The 26,703-nt window shown below is 43.8% G+C and overlaps 1 protein-coding gene across 3 annotated transcripts in view; it reads left to right on the plus strand.

Moving 5' to 3' along the window:
* LOC126402790 (proline-rich transmembrane protein 3) overlaps window positions 1-25,155 on the plus strand; it is a 32,981-nt gene extending 7,826 nt beyond the window's left edge. The window contains exons 1-4 of one of the 3 annotated variants that reach the window (XM_050065041.1): window positions 3,534-3,873; window positions 12,930-13,834; window positions 14,259-14,546; window positions 20,851-25,155. In XM_050065041.1, coding sequence (XP_049920998.1) covers window positions 13,009-13,834; window positions 14,259-14,546; window positions 20,851-22,874 — 3,138 coding nt within the window. In that variant the 5' untranslated portion in view covers window positions 3,534-3,873; window positions 12,930-13,008 and the 3' untranslated portion in view covers window positions 22,875-25,155. Of the gene's footprint in view, window positions 1-3,533; window positions 3,874-12,929; window positions 13,835-14,258; window positions 14,547-20,850 lie in introns of those variants that run through there. The other 2 variants (XM_050065042.1, XM_050065040.1) reach the window with 2 other exon arrangements.
* Window positions 25,156-26,703: the final 1,548 nt, after the last annotated feature.

Raw genomic sequence — 26,703 nt, forward strand, 5'->3', positions numbered from 1 at the left:
GACTAATAACCTCAGTTAATAATACTAGCTCTATGTCTACCAAAACACGAAAATCTGAAATCAAACTCCACACAACTTCATCCTAAAGATTTAGCCTACTTCCACCATTAACCATAGGTGCCCCCTCTTGGACAGAAGACAGCACAACCAAATTATAACAACAGAAACATAAATCTTACACCAACCACAATGCATATTACAATAGCTTCACCAAAACATGAAAAGACCACTGCACCGCCACAGTGCACATTTCAATAGCTCTATCAAAAGCACTAGTCACAACAGAAACAAGAAGGACCCTATATGTTATAAGCCATAATAAATGTTACAGCAGCCACAATGCATATTACAATAGCTTCACCAAAACATGACAAGAGCACTGCGCAGCTAGAGTATAAAAATAAATATGTGTCTCTCAGTGTCTTCTTTTAAATCTCTTCTTAAGACTCACATTTATCGTATGGTCTTTTCTTAATTGATGGTAATTAATTATTGTAACTGTTTTTAAATTATTTGATGTTTTATCATTTTATGTACTAATTGTTTTTATTGTTAAGCACATTGTAACTCCGTTTTGAAAGGTGCTATACAAATTAAGTTATTATTATTATGTCTTACCTTTAAGTAGTTAGCAGGCTGCAAAGGAGTTTGCTCTTCTCTGAGGCAGAGGCCGTAGGCCTACTGCTAGCTGCACTTGCTGCAGAGGTGCTCGGTCTGTCGCCACCGGGTAAACACTTTTTTGTAAATAAATCTGATATTTTAGCATACTTTTCACTCTCCGCAAGCATAGCTTTCCTTTTTTTCTCTCTTTTTCTCTGCTCCACCCTTCTCCACCCGTCTTTTCGTGCCTCAATCCATTTTCTTTTCTTGTTGTGATGTTGTCGTTGACGTTGAGTGCATTACCCATCATTCGTCACTTGTCAGATGTCAAATGTCATCACTCAATGATCGCGAGAAAATGCTTGATGACCAAAAACACTTTATATTACCATTTCACTCATATTTATTTAAAATTATATTTAGGCTACTACTTATATGTATATTGTCGCCGATAAAAATGTTTTGGGCCGCCAAGAGAAGATTTATTTATTTATTTTATTTAATTATTTATTTTTTTTATTTGTTTTTTTTGCCTGGCGGCATTCTGGCATTTGCCCAAATGTCAGATGGCCAGTTCGTCACTGCATGTAAGTCTCTGGGAAAACGTTTTTTTGGGCCCAGTGATATCACGTGACAGATGTAATTCCACTGTTTGGCCACTACAAAAATTGGCTTCAAAGCCGGGCACACTTCTCCAGGGGACCTGCAGGTATCTTAAAAAGACAAAAACTAATTTTGGACTTGACTTTGTCTTCTCATGCTGGACTGAGGGCAAACTGGATGGTACAGTGACTCACTATTGCCTCTCGAGGTATAAGTGATGTTACAAGACAGGAAGGGCTGGGGCTAGCTGGTTAGCGTGCTCATTTCAATACATATCTGCAACCAATACATAGACACCTTTGATATGACATCAGAACTGTTACCTTTGCCCATTCTGTTGATAATGTTAGCTAAAATTTTTCAATGCGTCCTCATCCCAAGTCCTCACTACGCAACACTGGGACATCAACAAAAGCACATGGTTAGGTTTAGGCAATAAAACATGCGGTTAGGTTTAGAAAAAAAAAAACATGGTTTGGCCCTCATATGGGAAGTGACCACCGGCCTCCCGGGTGAAAGTCCAGGGTTTGTTGGACCCATCTACCACCCTCCCACCTGCCCTATAGGGACTGTCTTGAGCCTTATATTACATAGTTACCAGCAATGTTTCAACCTGATGCCGTCCAGCTGTGTATCCCCACTTTAGCCCCACTGCCCTCATGGGGGAAGGCACAGGACTCTGAGGTGCAGGAGGGCCCGCTTGGGAAGAAGCCTGATCCCCTCAGTCATCACGGCCCTTAACAGCAGACCCCGTTGAGTGTAACAACTGTTTGTGTGTCGTAGTGTTGCTCTTGCTGAGTCTGTCTATTGTTGAGTTTTATTGTTGGGTTGTCAGGATGTCGTACTCATCACTGTTGTTATGGTTGTTGTTATGTCAAACAAGTACACTGCTGTGAAAAAGAATTTCCCTTTGGGGACAGTAAAAGTCAAATTTATTCAAATTCATTCAGTTCATCATATCACTGCGCAGGTGCCATCCGGCCAACAGGTAGCGTATAACACAGCAAAAGGTTCTGTCCAGCCGTATTACCAACTGACGCTGCTCGGCGGCGTGTCATACCACTGCGAAAGGTGGCTTTAGGCATGAGGTGTCTGACGTCATCTCTTTTTGATGACTTTAGAATGAGAACAGGCTGAAATTATTGCCATATTTTACACATTGCACCTTTAAATAATGATTAGAGGGCACCTTTGCACAAGGAAAGACTCACCATTTTTAATACAAACACATAGATACAGAGTTTGAGGACGTCGTATGTATCAGATCTCCCTCCTGTACATATGAGATTATGGTAATCTTATTAACATAACTGGATAGCAATCAATCCATATGTTAAACCCCGCTCTCAGGAGATGAGTAGCATATGGAGATGCATGTACAAATACTCAAAGTGCAGACATACAAATGTTAATAATCTAAATTACATGACATGTCTTGCAAAAACTTGACAGAAACATCAATTCCCCATTTTTCTCTGTTTGGTGTATGTCTTTAAATATGTAGGGTTTAATTACGTATCTCCTTCTAGAATATTAGTGATAATCCATGTACAATAACATGATTATATCATCTTGAAGTGTCCCTGCTCCTCCTGTCACAGCCCTTCAGTGTCTCTCCTGCTGGCTCAGTAGTAATGTAATGGCATTAGGACAATCCTCTGAGCTGCACGGGTTATTTTAGGACTGTACAGTGCAGACAATCTAATGAGAGTGGCAAGAGAGTAAACAGTGATACAGAGTGGGATGGTTGCTGCTGAGACGAGAATTCTGTATAGTTAATGTTCTGCATCTGGGGCCAGTGGGGTCGGAGCTGCAGTCTCACCAGCATGTGTTGTGTTTGTGCAAGACAAAGAGACAATCAGACGTGGGATAAAGGCATGGGAGGCACTGAGCCAGGGTGCCGCATGAGGAAACAGTATCATCTTGGCTCGGGCTTGTTTGCTTCCCCCTCTACAAACCCTGGTTGGAGGGCAGGAGAGGCAAGAGAGCTAGAGTTTCATGCACGGCTCTGTTCCCAGCTCGTTGCCCTCACTGCTGCTGCACCACTGTGCCAGAAATGTCAGGTGCCTCCTCACCTGTCACCTCCACATGACACCACTCACACGTTTACAACCAAGTTTGTAGCTTATTGTCAGATATAATTAAAGGAGCAATAAAACGGATAGTAGTGCCACTACTACCCAGGTTTTTCTCCTCTCAGCAGTGTGTGCTGTGTGATGATGTCAATGCCAGTGTCGTCATATTTCCACTGGGCACTGTCTGAGCAGGCTGCTTTGTGTAAAGGTAGGCTGGATGAAGGCTGCTCAGTCTGAATCTGCGTGCCGGGGACTGCTGTTGCGTAACAGACGTGCCAGGCTGTAGGTTGGTAGGTAGGCAATCGTGTTTATCCGCTTGTGAGGAGGAGAAAAAAAAGCAGAGAGGGAGGGAGCGATGTGGAGAGAGATGGAGCGGTCGGAGGGGGCGTTCATCTGCTCACTAGCTCATGGCTAGAGAGCTGGCAGTGGTACAAGGCTGCTGAACCTCTCTGCATGTTGGTAGAGGACCGTTTTTCAGCTGAACCCAGCGGCTAGTAACCTGGACTAACGCTGCACGTTTCCTCTGGCTCACTCAGTATGTCCCAGTCTTCATATTGTGCCGCAGAGGACGCCATCGGAGAGGAGAGACCTGCAGGTATGTTTCTCAGTAACGGATGGACTTGTGATAGCAGTTGTGGAGTGGCTGCTATGCGGCGATACTTTGCGCAGTGATCCGCGTGTGACGTTGCCTCTACCTGTGCCGCGGTACCGGCCGTTGGCTCAGGTTTACGGGCTATTCACGGTAATTAAACAACAATTAAACCTTCACATGTCACCTGCACGGTGGTTTCTACTTTGTATACGTTGCTATCTGGAATAAGAACTTATTGGGCAAAGCGACAGTTTGGGCGAATTTTGTCAGTTGAAGCCAACACAACGGCTTCCTGCCCTCAGGACGGTAACGTGCGCAGTAACGCCGTTACTGCTCTTCGTGACCAACGGTGAATAGCATAAATAACGTCAGCTTATGATTATTATACGCAAAAAAATGCGTCAAACTGCCCCTTTATCAAATTAAAGATCAATCAAACCCCAAAAATCTGACCATAGACCTTTACGATAGGAAGTTTACACGGACACGTTGTAGCTAACGTTTGTAAACGTTACTAACTAACTTGCTAACTTAGCTTAATTAAGATAGCATTAAACTACAGTTGACTGCTTTTTGATAGCATACTTATTAGCCACATATATCTTGTAGATAGTATAGTTGCTTATAAAGGCAAATATGCTCTTTTAATCATTTATTTAATTGCATTTTACACAAAAAGTAGACCCTATTTTGTGTAACGACCCTATCACAAGATGATGCGTTTGTGTGACACGGAAAGCCCACATTCAACCAGCCAGCTTCTCGTGTTTCATTCATTTACATGGCGAACCTATCCAGGAAATTGCAAGGGCTTGGCTTTCCAGAAAGAGGAAATAACTTTGGGGGGAAAGCAGCAACAAGTGGGGTACTATTCCTCCATTTGGCCAGTGCTGGCAGGTGCGCAGCGTGTTGTGTCTGTGCGTGAGTGTTTACAGTGTTTTTACGAGGTGCTGTCCAACCCAAACACATAGGCAGTGCTGTGGCACTTAGAGGGGTCTGGATTCACCTGTTCCTCATCAGGGTTTGAACGCATCCAGCGGAGGGAGGGAGAAGGCAATGCGCTTCTCATGGAGAGAGCGCACAAAGTGCTACTGGATGTAACGCAGAGCCCTGCCAGACGACTCCAATTCAAAAGAAAGTCAGCACACCCTGATCCACTGACAAGAGAAAAAAAGGACCCTGTCCAATTGTAAAGCAGCTCAAGGAAGATTTACAGGCTGCTTTGATAGTGTGCTCACAGAGACGAGGGGGTTTGAAGGAGTAAAAGGGTGCAACAGGACAGAGGATGATCCATGACTGCATGCCTCAGTATTGAGTAGCCTATACATGGCTTACTGTTGGTGTATCGTGTAAAGAAATGATATTACTCACTTGTGTTTGGGGCCAGATGCTTTTAAACTGGCAGCATAGTGAAATACCTTCAAGTTAGCAGCAGACATAACACACTTCTTTGAGCAGACGGTCCTGAACTCCCACAGTAGTGGAAAATAAAGCATAAATCAAACCAAACGTATATCACTGAAGCATAAACCTACCAGACATGATCGGGTCCAGAGCTCTTTCATGGTGCTGCATGTTTTTGGCTGCAGGTACGCTGGAAAAGTAAAGCGAAGAATGCATTATTACATTTTTCTAAAGTTATAGGACATCTGTGCACAAGATAGTGCTCTAATTTGTGTACACATACAGTCTGTCTGTAAATTCAGTGATTGCCACACAACACACCACTTAACACAGCAGTGGTTTTATTGCAACCAGCTGTAACAAAGTGAGAGTTTGGGGTTGAAGTGGGGCTGTGGTTGACTCCCCGTAACAGGCAAACTGTTTACGCCTGTAATCTATTTTCCTGAAAGTGTTTTGTGGCTCGACATGGTTAAGCAGCTGTTTCAATCAGTCACCAGACTGGTGTGTGGTGCTAATTTGAAGTTCTAAATACACTCAGTTCACAGGTATTTTACTAAATCTGTGTGGACAATGTAAGTTTGAGAAGGTAAACTTTCTTTCCATGGTCGCCTATCATATGTCAATATTTGTAGCCTGTGTTTTACCCCCATTGAGTGCAGAGGGCTGTGTCTGTCAAGATGTGTGTGTGTGAGTGTGTGTGGTGGAGTCACAGTGCAGTTAAAGTGCCTCACCCTTTCAGGCTGACCTTCAGCCTTTGATCTGTGGCTCGCATGAAGGCGGAACATCAGTCAAAGATGTTGTGGGGCTCAGCACTTTTAAGCTGGACATCCACATCGACTTGGGATCAAAAGCATCCTCAATTGGTTCTGGAGCCTCCTCTCTTCCTATAGCATGACCCCGCTGTGTGGTCGGTTGCTCCAGAGGAGTCTCGACACCCCCTGAGGCAGTGGAGCGCCACGAGAGAGGCATCTTTAACAGGCATTGGTTTGTGTTAAGAGCTAAATGGACAGCTTTAGTCTGAGGCAGAGGTCTGGAAGTTGGGTGACCGCCTGGAAAACTTCCTGGAGTGTCTATAATGCATGTGGAGAGCTCGTATATCTCCTCATATATAAATCAATAGCATTTAAACTAAAGAGCGTTCAATTATTTCATTATTTATTTAGCTATAATTGAAATAAGCAGGAGAATGTTATGGGAGCTGTTTGCAATCCATATGTTATTTCAAGGTGTGGAATTTTTAACGGTCAGACCAGTGACCTCCCCCACTACCCACATACCAACATAACCACACATACTCCCTCTCCCGTTTCCCCCTCCTCACTATTTTGCTCTCTCTTTCTCACGTACACACAAATTCACATACATACACTGCCTCACAGTCTCACCTCTCTCCCTCGACATACCGCAGTACAAACAAGTTACACATCTGTAAGGCGAGTAATACCTAACTGCTCTGTTGGGCTGAGGAGCCGTTGCAGTGCAGAGGTCCACAGTGACACACAGCTCTCTGCTGGTTTACTCCAGTCACATTTTCCTTGTGTCCATCCTCACCATTCCTTTGTTTTTGTTTCATGATTTGTAACTTTTCTTATTGTCTGGCCAACATTATTGACTTTGAGTGTGAAATCATGCTCATGAGAGTCACCTCGATATTGGATACTATGAGTCAACTCAGGTTTTGGACACTTAGTAAAGACATGGCCTTGTGATCTCATGTCATGGCGTGACACACTGCGCAAGCATGTGTCCACATTTTCACACGTATACTGATGGAGACGATGGTGGCAGTGTCGGTCAGTCGGTCCAACACTTTGGTCCAGACTGAAATATCTCAACAAGAATTGGATGGATTGGCATTAAATGTTGGACAGACATTCAGAGTCCCTAGAAGATGAATCCTACTGACTTTGCTGTTTTGGAATACTTTGTGTTTTTGACCTGCAAAGCTAATGACATTTCTATCGGCCTCAGCTGTAGGCTACTTTGTGTGCAGTGTTAATTCACGAATGTTAGCATGCTGACACTCAAACTAATGTGGTGAACATGGTAAACATGACCTGCTAAACATCAGCATGTTAGCATTGTCATAGTGGGCGTGTTAGCAAGCCAGTGTTAGCATTTAGCTCAACACACAGCTTTACAGAGATGGAGGCATGGGCGTAGACTTCTTTGGAAAAACCTTACAGAGAGCTTCTGCAGACTTGCAGAAAGTGTTTTCAGGGCTGGCAGAGAGCCGCAGAGACGCGCCATGCACCTCCTGAAAAAAAATTCAGGTCCCAGCATGCATGGGGTAACTTACATGCTACGTTCAATCTGCTGCAGTACTGTATACGTCTGACAAGCGAGAGGTGCTCCCACCAGCCGCAGAAGAATGAATTAGGCATTAGCTTTGTTACAATACGTGTGCTGATGCAATACCTGAGTCTCAGTAGCGAAAACAAAACAGTCTGTACCTTCCTTTGAGGAATATGAACCTGTTTTTCTCCAAAACCTTTGATTTCATTTGTTAAAAGAAGCCACAGTTCTCAAATGTTGCTGTCTAAACACTAACAGCTGTAAAAGATCTTTGACAAAATAAATTACAGTCCAATATTAGCAAAACTGTGATTTCAATAAGGAACTATTTGATGAAATAATAAGCAAATAAGATTACACATATGAGCAGACATTCAACGGTATCTTTCTTTAATCAAATACCTCAACATCAATATTGCAGCAATTTTGTCGGGGTGACTATTGGGGCCTTAATAAAATATTTGCACAATGGGATTTTTGATAGATAATCATCAGCAATGTGGATATAATGTCTAATAATGGCTACAACAGCTAGAACAGTCTTGTAAGTTCAAAAACGGACATCACTTTACTGTAACGCAGCCTTTAAAACCACAGAAAGACATCACTTACGAAATTACGATATCCAGAATTTAAGGTAATATCTAGTCTCATATCGTGATATCAAAATAATATTGATATACTGCCCAGCCCTACTTGACAGTTTTCCATACCCTGTGCTAAGGGCACATTTCGGTCATTACCAAAAAAGTACTGAGGTTTGGTACCCAGCCCTGATGGAGACAAGTGCACACTAGACCAGAATTTGTTGAGAAGACACAGATCCCTCTGTCCACAAACAGACTTATGTTTTCCCTTGGAAATATTCCCTCAAATTAATGGAAATGTTGCACTGCCAGGCTGAAATCTGGCAGAGACGAGAGAAGAAAGCAGGAGATTCTCCAAATCGTCACTCCCTCTGCCTTATTCCTTATGTAAAGTATGGACATTAGCTGATCATATTAATACATCAGTGTAGACATGACATCAGTGCTGCAACGATTAACTGATTAGTAGCAGCTGCTGTTGTACTACTGACTCATGTGATTGTATAACCAGCAGGTCTATACTGTGGGCAAGGAGTTTATAGTAATCTTCAGATTGCTGCTTGCTGCTGTACTGTTGGATATTATGTGTGGGCATTTCCTGCTCTGGATAAGGAAGGTATTGTGCGAGACAGAGTGACGACATCTACACAATACGCACAACCCAGTGCAAATGAAATACAGAGTGATGTGTCCCTCGGCCCTGAGGGGCTGAAAAGTGATAAAAATACTCTGACTGTGCACCAATCTGCCCCCCCCCCCTCGGACAGTCACAGAGAGACGTGCTTGTCTTGTTTGAGCTGTATTTTGCTCACTGTTGAAGAGGATGTGCCATGGTGGGCTGAGAGCGTGCAGGTTTGTATTCAAGCCAAACACCAAACCAGCTGATTACACTGATCTGGTCTTTGTAGTGTTACTTTAGAAATTAAATCCAACAACACACATGGTTGGCTGTATCTGGCCTGTAATTCTGCCTGCTTAGAGGAGCTGCCAATCAGCCTAAATTTACTCCATTTGTATTACTTCAGTGGAAACTTGTAGTCAAATTGTCTAAATCCAGTCAAGAAAAACATGTAGGGGAACTACTGCTGTGTGTGTGGGCTTATAGTCCATGTGTGTAGATGAGATTAATGCTGACAGTGTTTCAAATACAGCAGCATAATGTGCCTCTTCTCGCTAAAGCTTATTTGGCCACATGTTTCTTGAGTCTCATTAATCTCTGCTACCTTCCTACATACACATAGGATGACGCATGCTGTATTAGGTTGGATCAAGATAGCTGTACGTTTACTAAAAGCATTTCTCAATAGTCAGGTTGTTTATCTCCGGCTGCCAGAGACTGCGCACCTGCCAGTTAACCTCGGAGGAAAGGTGAAGCAGGCTCGGTTTCTCCGCATGCCTTCCTGGACGGGCTGCCATATCTGCGCTCGGACCATTACAAACCTGTTAGTCCCGAAACATAGTTTCCTCGTGACTCTTCCTCCCCTCCCCTGCTTATTAGTTTCTGTCAGTTTTAATCAGCTGGTTATCTCTAAATTTACCGCCCTCACCGCGTTCTCTCAGTCTTAATTTTGTCACAGATCCCCTCAAATCTCGCCCCCTCCCTTCGCCGTACCCTTCGCTGTCAGCTTCATTACCATCAGCATGCCTCCTCCATCTTCTCCGGCCCTTCTATCCTTGTCTTTCCCCTCCTGCCTATCCGTTCTGGGAGCATTTTTCTTATCTCCGCATTCTTACATCCACCTTATCGTCCGATCATCAGAGCCCTCACCTAGAAGCATGCTGGAGGACTGTGTTGAAACAACTCCAGTTAGATGCGGGACAAAGGGAAACGAAAGAAAAGGGGAAAAACAGGGATTAATCAGAGGTGGGATTGGCCAACAGCCCACTAGACTGAGAGCAGAGGAGATTGAGACAGGAAGGAAAATAAACATTGAGGCTACTGTGAGTGGGTGGAGATTGAGATATACTACCACACTTACATTACTGTACTCATGGCCAGGTTTTCTCTACCAGATGCTCCTGTGTAACACTAGCAACACTTAGTAAGCAGGGAGACAAAACACTAATTAATACAAGACAAGCCGAGATGTATTGCACCTCAGTTTTCTCATGTACCTGCAATATGTTCTGTGAGCTCCTGCTTGGTGCACACACCTACTTAAACACTGCTTTTTCCATACTCTCACACATATTACTCACGTTACGCGAGCACGTAATGCACATGCCCACTGTGGTGTGCAGCTGCAGTCATTTCTCAGAGATGTTGCAGCTGTGAATGGACCCTAGGTGAGTCATACAGCAGCAGAATGGATTACCCCATAGGCACCGATTTCTATTTTCTGTACTTTTCCTCCTAATGTTTCAACAGAAGTTTCAGTATGATCCTCACTGCTCTCCAAGGTTATCCCCCGCTGTGAGTCATCGGCAGAGACTGGTGTGAACAAACAAGGTTTATGTAAGTCAGAGGCTCAGATAGTAAAAGAAAAAGGGGTGTTTTTTGATAAGAAGTGCATGTCGAGGCGATGCGACTGGCAGCTGTTTAGCTAGATGAGTCGTAGGATTGTGTAATCCTCGAGGGCCCCGGGGTCTCTCCGTGTCACTGGGCTCTCTGAGCTTCACCACACTCGGTGCTACAGCTGTCAGCTCCTGGCATCTATGACTCAAACAGAACTAGCAGAAAAGAGGAGTAGAGTCCTGCTGCTTTGAATAAAAAACACTGAAGACTTTGGAGGAGGAAGAAACTGATATTCATCCAAAGAACATTATATGGCAGAGATAGGGAGGAAAAGTAGTTAATGTGTCCATCTGCCACTGAATGAAACCATCTGTGACTCTTTTTTTTTTTTTTTTTTTTTTGGCTTGATCATTTTGATGGTGCAACTTATTGCACGTTATATAACTTAGACGCTGAACTCTTGGCTTTGTTTGTGTCTGTGTGCATCGGCATATGTGCCCCATGTATTCTGAAACCATACACCTCACCACGCCCTGTGTGTCTGCCGGTGTCATGCTGCTAGACCTTCAGGGAGTTTCACTGACCTGCCCTCTGAATCAGCAGAGCAAAGCCACAACATGCACTCCTCAAATAAGACCAATTTTTACTGATTTACACAATTTCATGAGTCAAATTAGCTTTGGATCACCACTACAATACAAGAAATCTGAAAAAGCGGACATAGGTTTTTAACCCTTGTGTTATTATAGGCTGTGTTCTTTATATATCAGAAACATGAAGTGTCCCATTTAGCCACGAGTGCCTTTAAAAAAGTGGGTTTAAGACATACTGTGTTCGAGATGGAGTCATCCATTTTATGGTTGATCATTTTTTATTTATGCATCTGTATGTTGTAGTAAAGGGATTCCTGTTTATAGAATTACCAAGTTGGGAGCTAAACATTGGGATGATTCAGTGGATTGTTCCAGAATGCACATGGTAATAAGACTCATCCTAACTTACAAACCCAAAGTGCTTTTTGTGATTGTGTAGTTTGTTTTATTTCATGAAATGGACTAGCCTGGGCGATACGGAGAAAATCAAGTATTGCAATATTTTTGATTGCATACCTTGATATCAATATTGTGATGATATTGTAGGGTTGATTATTGGTTGCTTGCTTGATATTGAGACAGAATTGGCAATTCACTTGAACAGATTTCCATGGAGGAGGCCACTAAACCACTAAAGACCATTCTCGGAACCCATCGTCTGTATTCGGCGTCAGACTTCCGGCAGACGGCAATACAGCCTCTGGGGGCAGACCCCCGATTTTTTGGCATTCCGGTTTGAGGAGGCAAATTTCCGTTTCCGACTTCCGTTTATATATAAGTAAATATGCTGAACCATTGCGATGGATTCAGAGTTTGCAGTGACGCCAATTATGTTCCGCCTTGTTAGTTCACCGCACGGACCATTTAACCTGGCAACAACTGCAGCCGGCTCAAACGTGATTGATCAATATCACGCGGACTACAAACAACCTAGCATCGGAAACCAGGGCTCTTCCACTCTTCTTCTGGAGGCAAGATCTCTGGGGTTTGCCTACTCTACATTCACTGAATGTAAAGTCTGTATATAGAGACTAACTAAAGACTAACATATCTGCATGAATCTAACATCGTTTTAAATCCACACTGATGCATAGCCATGCCAACATACTACTTTTATTGGGGCTTCTAAAGTGGAGCAGAGGGAAATAAAAACAATCCCTGATGTTGGGCGATATTGAGAAGACATGACGATTTAGAGCAGCCTATATAGCAGTGTCTATCTTGTCTATAGCCGTCGCCAATGTTGTCAATAACCCTGAGTGGTTCTGGTACACCCCTTGACAACACTTGACAGTGACGCTGGTTGGCTAACCGTTAGTCCCCCTGTGGTGCTTATTGGTCGTTTTTTATTTTAACTGCAAAGCTATTATTTCAGACTTGTTAGAGTGGGTGGATTCAAATGTCTGATCAGTGATCATCAGTAGGGGTGACCTTTAGCTCACCTGGTCGAGCATACACCCCATGTAGGCTGAGTCCTTGGCAGCAGTCTAGGTTTAAATCTGACCTACAGCCTTAAAAAAAAAGACTAAGTGGGTAAAGGTAAATATTAGAACATCTAGAACAGTCACTTTAGTATAATGCAGCTTTTAATCCCAGCAAAAGACGTCACATATGACTTAAGAGTATCCAAAATATAAGAGGATATCTATGCTCATCTCACAATATCAATATCATATCAATATATTGCCTAGTCTTAATAATGACCTGTTTTTTTTCTGTCGACAGCAGCACAGTGAAAGGATGGTGTGACACAAAGACAGACAGACAGAGGGACCAGTCACCGCTCACCACTCAGAGGCAGACCATGGCTCCGGAGTCTGTCCTTCTCCTGGGCTTCCTCCTTTCCTTCCACCTTCCTTCAGATGCCCAGACCATCATTGGCTCCTCCTCCTCCTTCTCTCCTCTGGACCTGCCTATTAATTCTTCACCTCAGCCAACCAAGCAGACTGCTAGATTCTGGCCTTCTTTGCCTCCCAGAGGGCGCAGCGATGTGCCTATCAGAGCCACAGTCCGGGATAGACTGACAACTACGAATGCGATGCAACAGGGGCAAAGAGTGCCCCGTCCTACTGCACAGTCCACTCCTAGTTTTATATCTGCCCTTTCCACGCATAACCTCAGCAGCGGGCCAATTTTAACCCAACCAACTGCCTCCAGGCCCAGGACTGATATGGCTAGTTTAGCATTCAGCAGGGCTTTTGCAAAAGGAGATGCGACTACAAAAGGCTCCACTCCACCTCTGCCCACTTTACCCTCCGTTGCTGTCGCTGAGTCTGCGGGTGATAAGCCAGTGACAGCAGGAAATCCAGAGGAGGGATCAGTCAAAGAAGCAGAGGATGATGATTTGCAGGGATCAGGTAGTAGTCCGACAGTGATGCCTGTGGAGGAGGAATCACCTGATCCTCAGGCAACACTTGGTGATGAAATGGCACAGTATCAGCCACAGGCACAGACGGCGATATCTAAAGTTTCTGGTGTAAGTACACCGCCGCCGGACAGTAAGACTGTGAAGCCTCAGCTGTTTCTGCTTACAACGGCCAGTAAAGTCACTACGACACCACAGACTGAGACAAGGGCCACGCCGTCCCCTGAAGTAACACAGGCGTCACCTCGAACTGTAGTATTAACAGGTGAGAAATCAAATATATTAGACAAATTTTTCACGACAGTACGCTGTTGTTGAGGTCAAAATCTTTACACCATGTCACAAATAGTGCTGCAGCTTTATTGTTGATTAATCTGTGTCATTTTTCTCTTAATTGATTAGTTGTATGGTCTATAAAATGTCAGAAAATGGTAAAAAATGTTTCCCAAAGCCCAAGATGACATCCTCAAATGTCGTGTTTTGTCCACAGCCCAAAGATATTCAGTTTATTGTCAGAGAGGGTTAAAGAAACCAGAAGATATTCACATTTAAGAAGCTGTAATCAGAGAATTTTTACTTGTTTTTCTGAAAAAGTTACCCAAACCGATAAATCGATTATCACATTAGTTGACTATTAATTTAATGTTTGCAACTACAGTCACAACTGTGTCTTTTCCAACATTTGTTAGGGAACCTCACAGAGAACACTCCTTCCACTGTCAGAGATACTCCAAAGCAGGACTCTGTGACATTACCCCCACCCACGACGACCACCACCGGCTCTGTCGATAAACAGCCACAGACTGCAGGACAACCAGCAAACGCCACGACACAGCAAGTAACAACCACATCTACAGCTACACGTTCTGCTACAAAGGAGGCCGTGAGAATATCCTCCAGACCAACAAATGAACCCAACAGAACAGCACAACTGGGAAGAAAAACAGCCAGCACAACTGTTCAGTCATCAAGGACTGGTAAGAAATAAGGGTCTTGTGCTCTGTAGTTGACTTGTTTTAAAATGTCCTTTAGTCTTTGATAATTTAAAATGGAATTATTTGTGCAGCTGGAACTTTTTTTACTGGAAGAATCTGGAAAAGACTTCAAAGGAGGGGAAAAAGCAGAGACACTTTTCCATGGAAAGTGGGGTGGTAGTTGTGTGGGGTAGATGGGGCGAGGGGAGAAAGTATGAGCAGGAGGTGAGAGGGAGGGTTGAAGAGGGGGCGGGAGGAATCGCAGTCATGCAGAGAGATAGACAAGAGGAAAGTAGGGTCTGAGAGAGGCAGAAGGGAATACAGATGAGAGAGTAGATGGGGTGGGTGAGAGTGTGATGGAGGAAAGGTACAGGCGTAGAAGTGCAGGGAGTGGGGTTGGTAATGAAAACCAGATGCACAGAGAAAAGGATGAAGGGAGGGGAGCTGAGAAAAACGTAGATGGAAAAGGAAAAAGCATGACACATGGAGCGTGTGAGCCAGTCTCTTAGATACCATCAGAACAACGTATTAATGACTTTTAAACACTCAGGCTCCAATGAGCAAATTTAAAGTCTACAAGAAGGTTCCTTGGCTGGTCATTGAAAGTATCAGCATGTACTGTGTGTGTATATCTGTCCACATTTGTGTCTGGGTCATAAACATATGATTTTGTTTCCTACGAGATGGAACAGGATATTTATTTTTTAGCTCATTGCAACCTGTGGACATATAAAGCAGTGTAAGCAGTGTGCGTTCAAGAGAAAACTCAAGGGTAGGGGTAAGTGTATCCAGCTGTGAAATGTGATCGGCACATCTGGAATGTGTCTGGATCTTGCTCCTGTAAGAAGAAAAAAAACAGAGGGTTTGAGGGAAGGAAGTAAAACATACCTTTATATAAATAAAGAAGTGTGTCTGTGATCTGTACGCTGTGCTTGCCTATGTGGGCCTGAGAATGTGTGTGTGATAGGAGGGGACGGAGCGAGGGAGGGAGCCAGGAAGTGGAACACATGTTGGAGTGAGTCATTAGTCAGTGTGTCAGCTTTATGGGTGTCTTCTACACGGTGAGGACGGGCTTAACGTCCTCCAAGTGGCTGATGATTTGAGTGCTTTACCACTGATCAGGCTGTTCCACCATCCATCAAGTTTAAATGTTAAATTAGAAATGATTCTAGAAACATGACCTTTAGCTACAGCTGTGTCTTAGTTCCTAATCAGTCACATACTACCATTTTTATATGGGCGGCACGGTGGTGCAGTGGCCAGCATTGTCGCCTCACAGCAAGAGGGTTTCTGGTTTGAACCCAGGGTGTGGGAGCCTCTCTGTGCGGATCTTGCATGCTCTTCTCGTGTCACTGTGGGTTTTCTCCGGGTACTCCAGCTTCCTCCCACAGTTCAAAGACATACAGGTTAACTTGTGACTCTAAATTTCCCGTAGGTGTGAATTTGAGTGTGAATGGTTGTCTGTCTCTATGTGTCAGCCCTGTGATAGTCTGGTGACCTGTCCAGGGTGTACCCCACCTCTCGCCCAATGTCAGCTGGGATAGGCTCCAGCCCCCCCAGCAACCCCCAACAGGATGTAATATCACATAATAGACATGGTCTGTATATAACAAGAAAATTATATTAGTCTACATTGATCCTCATTCCACATTTTTATTATAGTCCCATACTTTATATACATAAAATATACATACTTATATTTTCCAGTGGAGTACATTAATCAACATCACTAATGAAAGCATAACTTGTGCAACTTAGCTCTAGAGTCCTAAAACTTTGCATTTGAAAGGTCTGCCATTTGATCAATGCAAATGTGATTTCTACACATTTAAAATCAATAAAACATATTTTATTGTCTAACTTACGCAGCTCTTTCCTTTATGTCCAGAGGCCCATGGTCTGCCTGGTACACATTCAGTGCATTCTGAAGGGAGTAGGGGTTCAGGCACACAGGTTCAAGGCCTGGATGAAGGGTCATGCACCTCGGCTCCTCAGGCAGCTCTCCACATCTATTCTGAACCTGTTGGCATATGTGATATGTGCTGTTTTAGTGCTAGATATCTAGTACTCTACTGGTTGTGTATTCATATATGTGTTATTTACTTACTGCATTCAATTCTTTGCAGCAAACATTCTGCTCCTCCGTGGGCATCGTAATGCATTCTTCACAGGTGCACCTGTGTAAGGACAATATCATTCACAATGTGACTAAACTGAATTTTAATAGATGTGAATTCTGTGTTATGAACAATCATACAGTTATCTGAGCAGATTACAGGATAGTCTGATACTAAGGTTGTGTGTTGCCATGACAGTAAGCAATCCTCATAAAAAGTTAAAAGACCTGCAGATATGTGTAGGCCTAATAATACATGAGCTAAATTTTTACTTTAGTCTAATATTGATGATGGTGGGGCCTCATATTCATTAACATGCCAAAAATATTACATGATGCCTGCTAGATTGATGCTTGGCTGTAGAGGCTAGGCTAAGCTAAGCTAAGCTAAGCTAAGCACAGTGTGCTAAAGTGACAGAAGACGTTTTATTCCATAGCCTAGCTTAATTAAGCTATCGTTGGGTTATAATAGACAGTTACTCACATTGCTATTTATAATTGGGAGAAATAAAATTACCACTCTGTTGCAGACTGAGAGGACCGAGGTCCCCTCTCATGGGGGTTAGTGTCCTCTGGCTCAGAGCTGCATTCTGGCTCTGGTGGCTCAAACATGTAGGGCCGCGGTTGGAGAAGAAAGTTCGGAGATGCATCCATTTTCCTGGTAGCGGTGGTGACTTTGATTGACAGCATCCATTTTCCTGGTAGCGGTGGTGACTTTGATTGACAGGTGGCACTTGGTAGGGGGTGGGGTTTTCGCGCATTCGGCGGACACGCCCACAGCATTTGGGAGCAGAGACAGAGGCTGATTTTTACACAACTTTGAAGCCTAATTTCATATATTTGCCGATTTTTTTAATCGTTCAAATTTGACAGGGTAGCTTACAACACCTTTTTCTGTGGTATGTCAAACTCAGATGACATATTTATTCTCACTTTACACGGACTTTAATAACTGATTAGAATTCGGTGGTCAAAGGCCAAAGGTCAAGGTTACTGTGATCTCGCATCCATCTCATTCTTGAGAACACAATGGGTGTTTCTCAAAGTCAGGGATCCTTCCTTGGTAGGACTCATCCTTCCAAGGAAGGATCCTCCAGAGGCAAGGCAAGAGACCTTCCTAGCATTCAGTGAACACACATTGGAACAGGCTAACAAGTGGTGTATGTCATTAGCAGTATTTTCAAAGTCACATGATTTTATACCCGCTGAGGATACAGACATGCATCCTTGGAATTTCTCTGAAAGAAGGACCCAGTCCTTGGTGAAATTCGGAAGGATCCTTGACTTTGGAACAATCCTTTGGTGGGGTTTGATGACTTGGCATCCTTGAAACTTGACCATTTGAGGATCCTTCCTTGACTTTGAGGAACAACCAATATCTCAAGAAAGCAATGATGGGCTCGTCAAATTTGACACATGTGCACAAAAGTCTGAGAAATGTGAATAGTCTCACAGCAATTTGACCCCAGCGTGGTGATAATAATAGTAACAGTAATAATACATTTTATTTATAGAGCACTTTTCATGGTACACTTTACAATAGTTAAAAACGATCATTAAAAAGACTACAGTAAAATACACACAACATCATTCACACATTAGAAGCTGTTTTGAAAAGATGTGTTTTGAGTAGTGATTTGAACCGGGAGAGGTCGGTGCAGTCTCGAATGTGTTCGGGTAAAGAGTTCCAGAGGGAGGGGGCGGCTATGGAGAAGGCTCTGTGGCCCCAGGTCTGGTGCTTGGTCCTCAGTGGTGGAGTCAGGAGGTTGGCATCAGAGGAGCGGAGGCTTCGGGAAGGAGTGTGAAGTAGGAGGGGGCCTAGTTATGGAGGGCTTTGTATGTGAGAAGAAGGACTTTGAATTGCATGTGTTGTGGGACAGGATGCCAGTGGAGGCTCTGCAGGACAGCAGTGATGTGATCGCAGGAGCTGGAAGGGGTGAGCAGACAGGCAGCAGAGTTCTGAATGTAATGGAGTTTATTCAGGAGACTGCTATTACAGTAGTCAATTCTGGATGTGATATATTAAAGGAGGGTAGGATAGGGAACCCTCTGTGGAGTCTGTACCCTGGTGGTGTTGAGATGAAGAAGCTGCTGAGGATCCGGATGTGAAGAGCAGAGGGCTTTTGATGAGCTCCTCCTGGGATTTGGATACAATGATCTGAGGTGAATGGGGTGGAGGTGGGTGTGACAATTCCGCTTAAAGACAGCTGACAGCAGCAAAGAGAACAGTTTTAAAGTTTGACAGCAGCAACGTGATTGGCTGATAGAGATCACGGCAAAATTTGATCAGTCAACTGGAAGAGCAAACACCCATAATCAGCTGGTTAGAGGAAGCAGGGTGTGAGACAGAGATAGAGTTGTGAATGAATGAAGCATGACGAAAGTCTTCCTGATTGAACTTACGCTGAGCTTTATTAGATTTTGGTGGTCAAAGGTCACAATGACCTCACATCCATCTTCTTCTCGGGAATGCTTTGAGGGAATTACTTCAAATATGGCACAAATGTCCGCTTGGACTAAACGACAAACTGATTAGATTATGGTGCAGGTTCTTGGCCCTAACTCATAGAAGAACTCGTGCTAATTATGGTAACATTTCTCACAAATGTCTAATAGGATAAAATGCTGAACATGTAGTCCCAAAGGTCACCTTCACTGTGACATCATAATGTTCGGCAAGAACACTTTTCTGACCATTACTCAGTGCCATTTAATCAGGAACAGAGGGGGAGACATTTGGTCAGATACTGAATTGATGACACTAATCTTGGGTGTCCATGTTGACACTGTCCTGATCTTCTATGCTGCCGGAAGCATCAACATTTTAGAACTTGTAGCTTCTTTGCAGCAACATCCATATTTGAAGCATTGTCTACTGTCATGGCTACATATGAGTCTGGACACATAAACTGTAACTGCAACTTGACTGTTTGGTGGAGGTGGTAATTCCAGTTTTTTGTTTTTTTTTAATGCTGCGTGTTATCTTTACATCTGAGCAGTTCACAAAGCGCTCAGTGACGAATGGCTCAATGATTATAATGCTGTTGGGTGTTTCCAGGGTTTCGCAGGAGGATAAGGTGGAGTATCTTGAACAAACAGAAGTATGTGTGCGCATGAGAAAATGAGAGAGAGACACAGGGAGATAATGAAATGCCACATTGTCAAGGTGTTGTCTTGTTCCACGAGGTAGTTATGCTTTGTATAACACTGCAAATTAAGCAGAGAGTTTTTGTGGCTGCTTTGTGACACTGTTTGGTGTTACATAATAAAGATGTTCTTGTTAATTACATAATCTAATCTAATTAAGTCACACAATTACTATTCAGTTATCCCGAGGAGTTTTACTCAGCATAATGTCTTATGAATTTATGAATATATAATGTGGGTGACATGGTGGCATAGTGTTCAACTCATATGGAGATTTGTAGTATAGCTATTACATGACCTTCCCTACATTTTTTATTTTTAATGATGGGACTTTTGCTTTGTCACACCGAAATCTGTGACCCAGTACCAGACTGGCTTGCTAACTGGTAAGGGTTAGGGTTTAGGGGCTGGGTCACGGATTCTGACAGGTCACAGAAATCGGTGTACACACACATACAGATTCACGTCACTCTGCATGCTGGTATTAGCTGATGTATCGTTCCTTGTTTTTGGATTACATCTGCAGTTGTGTGTGCCTTATTGAGTACATAGTGTGTAATGTGTACGTTTCTGTTCACACACAGGGGCACTGTCTGTGGTTTAGGCCTGTTATTTCCATACTTAACCATGTTTTGGGATCCAGTGTTACAGCTGATGGGTAGCAGCACACTAACCTGATACTTGCAGAGAGGAGAGAGAAAGGGAAGTGATGCAAATTTAATAAGATTTCAAAAATAGACGTCATTGAGACTGTGCAAGTTGGCTAATTTTATTAGACCTTGTCTTTATGTTTGTATTATAGACAGACCTGGGACAATGTGTCCATGCAGAAAAGATTAAGTTACAATGACGAGCTGAGATAGTCCTAGCTCTTGACTTTGATGGTGAGCTACACCCCTCTAGTGGCTGTGAAGAGTATTTCATGTGTTTTATACTAATGCTCTGCTTTTCAGATAAATGGCATTTAGAAAATATTTTGCTTTTAACATTTGTTTCTCATATATTAAAATAACTAAAACCCCAAACTCTGTTTCTCTTTTGTAGGGACTTCTTCCTTTCTTGCCACTGGTGTCGTACCTGTTACCCGAGCAAGGCTAAGCCCCACATATCAGGCTGGTATTGGTCAGAGGAACCGCTCCATTCTCCTGGGACACCCTCACCAAGCTCCCCACTCTACTTCAAATCCAGCCCCCACTCCCAGCGACAGCTCCACCCCCAATGGCACACTTCTGTACTGGGGAGACCTGAGCCGGACGTTGGCTTTTGCCTGGGAGCTGCATGTCTATGGGTCAGCAAGCCTCTTCCTCCTCCTGTTTGCTGGAGCTGCTCTCGGCCTCACCCTGTCCCCTGGAGCAAACTGTCCTCATCGGGGGGCTCTCGCACTCGCCAACGCTCTGTTGTTTCTGGCTGGAGGCCTTAGGGCGTCTCTGTTTTTAATAGACCCCTATGGTACAAGGAAGGTCCTCCCTCGCTCTGCAGTTACGGCCCTCTACAACTTGCCTCTACACCTGCTGGTGTGGACACAGGCTGCCCTGGCACTGCTGGCATTGCGGGTGGCAGGAGTCAGTGTGTTACCTCCCACTTTGGAGCATCCTCCTCTCGTGGCTGTCCTGGCTGTGTTGCAGTGTACCCTGCTGCTGGCGGCGGATCTGCTCTCCCCAGCCCTGTCCCCTGTGGTGCCCGTCACCCTGCAGGTCCTGTCCCTGTGCTGGGGCCTGGCTCTCTGTCTGGGCTTCCTCTGCTATGTGTTTCCACGTATACGCTGCCCCTCCATTCCCCACCCTGGAGTCCCTGAAGAGGCCAGGAGGAAGGCTTGGACAGGCAGCAGGAGGATGGGGGTGATTCTGGGGAGAGTGCTGGCCGTGTGTGCAGTTCTGGGGGCACTTTGCTGTGGGCTGCATGTTCATGCTACCTTATGGCTCTATGGACTGCTGGGGAACTGGACGCGCTTCAACTGGGGATGGTGGCTTGTGCATTTCTGGGCCCGGCTGCTGGAGCTGGCCTGGGGGTTCTCCCTCCTACTCCTGGGCTCCTGGGTGTTCTGGAGGCCTCAAGGTTGCCGTGGACGGGAAGAGGGTGGACCAGATGGCAGAGCAGCGGGAGACCTGCCGTCCCCTGGCCAATCTACAGGCTCCCCTCAAAGACATACCTGCTGGTCCAAGATAGTCCAAAGCCTGAGGGGGAAGCCCTGTAGAAAGTCTGACAGTAATGGGGTGGGAGGAGGAGGAGGAGGAGGAGGACCAGGGGAGGTGCCTAACAATTGGGCTGGCCAGGAGCGTCCTGGAGCTGACATCAGCAAGAGTCTGATCAGGAACCAGAACCACGAGCAGGCCAATGCCCAGCCACGTTGCGTCAAAGACAGCAACAGGGGACGCAACCATAGGGGGCACTCTGCAGAGCGAGGCATATCTGACAGCTCCACAGGCTCCCTGCTGAGACTGCAGGCACTGGGCCGGCCTCCGCAGCGCTCAGTGAGTGGCAGTCTGGATCAGGAAAGGGACACTTCCCTGTCTCTTTATGAGTTCGATCTGCGACCCCCATCTCCCATCGACCTGACCCGCAGCATAGATGAGGCTTTGCACAGGGAACACCTGCTCGTAGGAGGGAGCTTGTTTCATCCTTTGAACCCACCCTCACAGTCCCCCTCACCGGGATCAGGGGTCAGCCAGGGGCCCTGGCTCCGCAGGAACAGTGACCCTCAGCTGATTTCTGAGAGCAGCGATGCCCCGACAGAATCTTCCATGCCACTGGGGGGCAGTGTTCTCAGCAGCGTGCCCAGCAGGCAGGTGACTGCTCCGCCCACACCCTCCCACCAGGGTCACAGGTGGGCTGGGAACACAGTAGGAAGCGTCCCCTCATCAGTGTCCTGCCCTGTGTCACTTCGTCCCTCCAGAACGTCAACGGGGCATCTGGGGGATGATGGAGTGGACGACACGCGGCCGTTCATCACACCGGACTCAGAGCAGGTGCGGGGGAGGGCTGGGAGGCCAGTGGGGTCACGGAGTTACCTGGAGGTCAGCCGACATGACGACTCTGCCAGCGTCAGCAGTGAAATTATTGATCTATGAACCAAACCTTGGACACGAGGACCAATTACAGCGCATCAAACACACCATTTAACAAATACTGTTCCTGACCAAGACTCGAGCAAAATTTGGGACAATTCGGTCACTGAACTGCCAAAAAATGATTTATTTTTAGAAGATGGAAACTATTTAAAAGCGTCTCTTGGTGATGACCTTAAAGGATATCACCTAGCTGCCTTTTATTTTGTTAAAGGGTTTAACAACTTTATTTGTGGAACAGATACGGTATACCTTTTACTCTGGGAGTAAAACTGGGAGATAAAGCACAGATAAACAACACAGCACACTCATAAGTCTTTCCATCTCGATCTCACACATTTATCTCCCTCTTTTTCTTGTCCTTTTTTTCTCTCAATCATTTACACCTGCATAACACTGGTATATATAAGTACACTGGGACCATACATACATTTCAACATGTCCTAATAAAGGCTCTTCAGCAGGATGGTGACTTATTTGGGTGGTGACTAAACTAGCACTGCTAAGAGTTTCAGTAAGTTTAGAAAGGTAAATGTCAAATGTGACTCCCAGCGTCTGTAGGTCCCCTTTTTATTGTTTCTGTGAAAAAAAATGCCTGCATATCAACAATCGTGAATTTCATTGCTTTATCTGAGTTTATTCGCTGTCTTCCATATTTCAGTTTGCTTTGTGATGTAAAGATGTGCCATACATAACCTTGGTTGGTTCCGTGCTATTTTTATGGTTCTATAAACCCATTATTTGGGTTAACTCTCTATAGCGTCTTACCAGTATCATAGTGACTCAGCTACAGATTACTACTCCTAAGCTCTTAACGTGCTGCTGCTGCTGTCGTCCAGTCTGCCTTGTATGTTAATGTGAAGCTGGTTGCATAAAGAGGCGGGCAGTAAACAACGTCCAGAGACACGCAGACGCATGCTTACATGTGAAACTATCGCTGAGGCTTTTAGCTGTAGCCAAACATCAAAATGAGATTCAAGCGTTCACCTGTGAGGATAATGCATTTCATCATGTTATTTTGCCGTAGGACAAAGCTTTTGCGATCGATAATTATGTACGATTAAAGCCTCTGACTGCATTCTTACAGGATTTGACCAATAATATGAAGCAATCGTAATCCTATCAGTTGCATTGAATCAAATCAGTCTGTTTGATATATTAACTAGTTAAACGCTACACAGCTTCGCAGGGCTGCACCACATGAGACTGGCTTGGCATGAACATCAGATCTCTCATAATAGACCTAACTCAGTAACAGAGCACTTAAACTGTAAGCCTGAGCACTAGACTGAAGTATTTTACTACTCAAGAGGAAAATATCTTTCAAATATGTGATGTGTAAGCAACAGTGTAAATAGTTATTTTTGATGTTCATGAATAAAGGTGTATTTGAAACATAGTTGTTGTTACTGTGAAAGACAATCTAAAGTGGTACTGCTAATGTGTCTGGGCTGTGCAAACAGTTGTGCTATATCAACATCAGTGTGGCCGGTTCAGGACATGCTGTAACAGTTAATATTTGACTGCAGAGAGTGTGTCAAGGACTTTAGGACTTTCTGTGCTGTGCTCAGGATTACGATGATGCAGGTTTTGCAAAGTGAATAACAAATGGCAACGGTCTGCAGGATTTTGAATTCTTCTTTATTTTCTGTCATTAAATGATTACTAAGATATGGTAAAAAGAAAAAAAGACAAAACACCTAATATGGAAACATTTAGTTTAATAACTAACTTGAATCTGGTGATCCTGAAAATAGCCCAGTGGTTTCCCTTCTTAGTCTTACATTTGAAAAGTTTTGTTCCATCATGAGATATCCAGTATTTCATCTTTCAAAATGATCACTGGAATCAAATCATTTTGGAATGAAACTTGCTTCATGCCTCTGTTCCTGATGAGAGTCGGTCCATGACTTGTTTTCCAGTTACCTCAGGGTGACTTGCAGTACCTCCCAGTGATGTGACATGCTTGACTTGTTTAGTATTTACAGTACAATGGCCTTGTGTTGTTGTCTACATTCCAATGAACCCCTGAGATTTCATTGTATCAGTACTCGCTGTTACCTCTTTTGCTTTATGACCAGGGTGCCACGTCCAGCACCCACAGTCTCGTCCCCTCCACAAAGCAGTACGTGCCATAGAAAATACAATGTTTCCCCTTCAGTCTGTAGTCACAGTGCAGAAGTACAGTGTTAGATTCATTTGGTTATTTTGCTCATTGAACTTTGGTTCATGTATTTCTTGCTGCATTTCATGTCTGGATTCAAATAAAAATGAGAAAACATTATTTCTGTTTATTGTTTATTATATGTATGTGTTTGGCATAATGGTAAAAATCAACTATAGAAGTGTGCTAAAGTGAAGATCAGTGATTTCAGTATGGTATGGGTATTGGAACCAAAAATAAATTCCCTGAAGGTGACTGTGTCATATACACACCACATTAAAGAAGGGTGCCGCGGGTGATCACACATCTGGGTCATGCTGGGCTGTGCGTTATCATGTTCAATGCATTTCCAGTCATATATTTACAATGCATCCCATTCTGCTTTGCGCCCTAAGGCTGCCTGAAAGCATAAGGAGCATAAGAATAAGGAGCCAGCTTCCAGTGTGTTTTTTCCTCGTCCTGGTGATCAGCACATCTGGGTTACGCCATTGTATGTGCGTTAGTATGTCGGATCCACCGTCATGTTATTACGCATAACTTTCTCTCCGGTGCTGCTGGAGCTCACCAGCACACTGGAAACCAACACATAGGTCTTCCAGCTCCAGTGTATTAATATGCGCTCACCTGCACGCCATTCCATTTGTTGTGCTAACATGAGCATTCGTCTATTGTGTCTCATATGATAGGCCCAAAATATTGATCCCTATCTCACTGATCAGACTTTGATCCTCTACCTGCATGTCCCTGTGACCAAGGCTAGGAGAAGTGCGGCTAACAACATGAAAGGCACATTTTGTTTTGGCAGCTAGCTAGTTAAATGGTAAACGAATGCAGTTATGAATTCCATAAATACAGTAACTTTGGCCATTTGCGAAAACCTGCTGCCAGCTGAGACTCGTCTGTTTGTGCTGTTATAATATGGGTGCAATTTTAACCTTTGTGCTCTAAAAAAAAAGTATAATAACTTTGAATTTTATCACAATTGGATTTCATATTATATGTAATATAATGTTTTACTTATATATCAAATGGTATAAATTATATCTAAAATACAGTTCCTTCTTTATTATTTTTGGCCACTCTAAGCACCCGTACTGTAACACCATACATACACAAGCATCAACATCCAACCTGCAGCGGGCACCAGGTTTTCAACAATGATGGAGAGCTTGACAGCAGTTACTGTATTAGAAATTTGTTATAGCTATTATTTTACAATCTAACTAGCTAGCTAGTAAAATATAATATGTCTTGCCTGATGCTCGTCACAATTCTCCTGTGAGCAGGATAACCATCACAACATGCAGTGAAATCTTGTCATGGATTTCTCTGTTACAGTGGACAACACTGTAACATAAACTGTAACTGACACACAAAAGTATGGGGTGCTGTTTGTAAAGTGGCTAACGCTGAAAATAACATCAACATTTTGCCACATTTAGCTTCAAACAATGTTTAAAAACCACATTTACAGCAATATTTGTTAACTTAGAAATATATTAAATAGTTAAATCTGAATATTAAATGTGGCACCTAAATGTTAAATGTTAAATCTAAATATTAAATCTACATCTAAATGCTAAATCTAAATCTAAATGTTAAATCTAAATGCTAAATCTAAATCTTAAATCTAAATCTAAATGCTAAATCTAAATCTAAATGTTAAAT

The sequence above is a fragment of the Epinephelus moara genome, chromosome 16 (genome assembly GCF_006386435.1).
Source record: "Epinephelus moara isolate mb chromosome 16, YSFRI_EMoa_1.0, whole genome shotgun sequence".
Lineage (NCBI taxonomy): Eukaryota > Metazoa > Chordata > Actinopteri > Perciformes > Serranidae > Epinephelus > Epinephelus moara.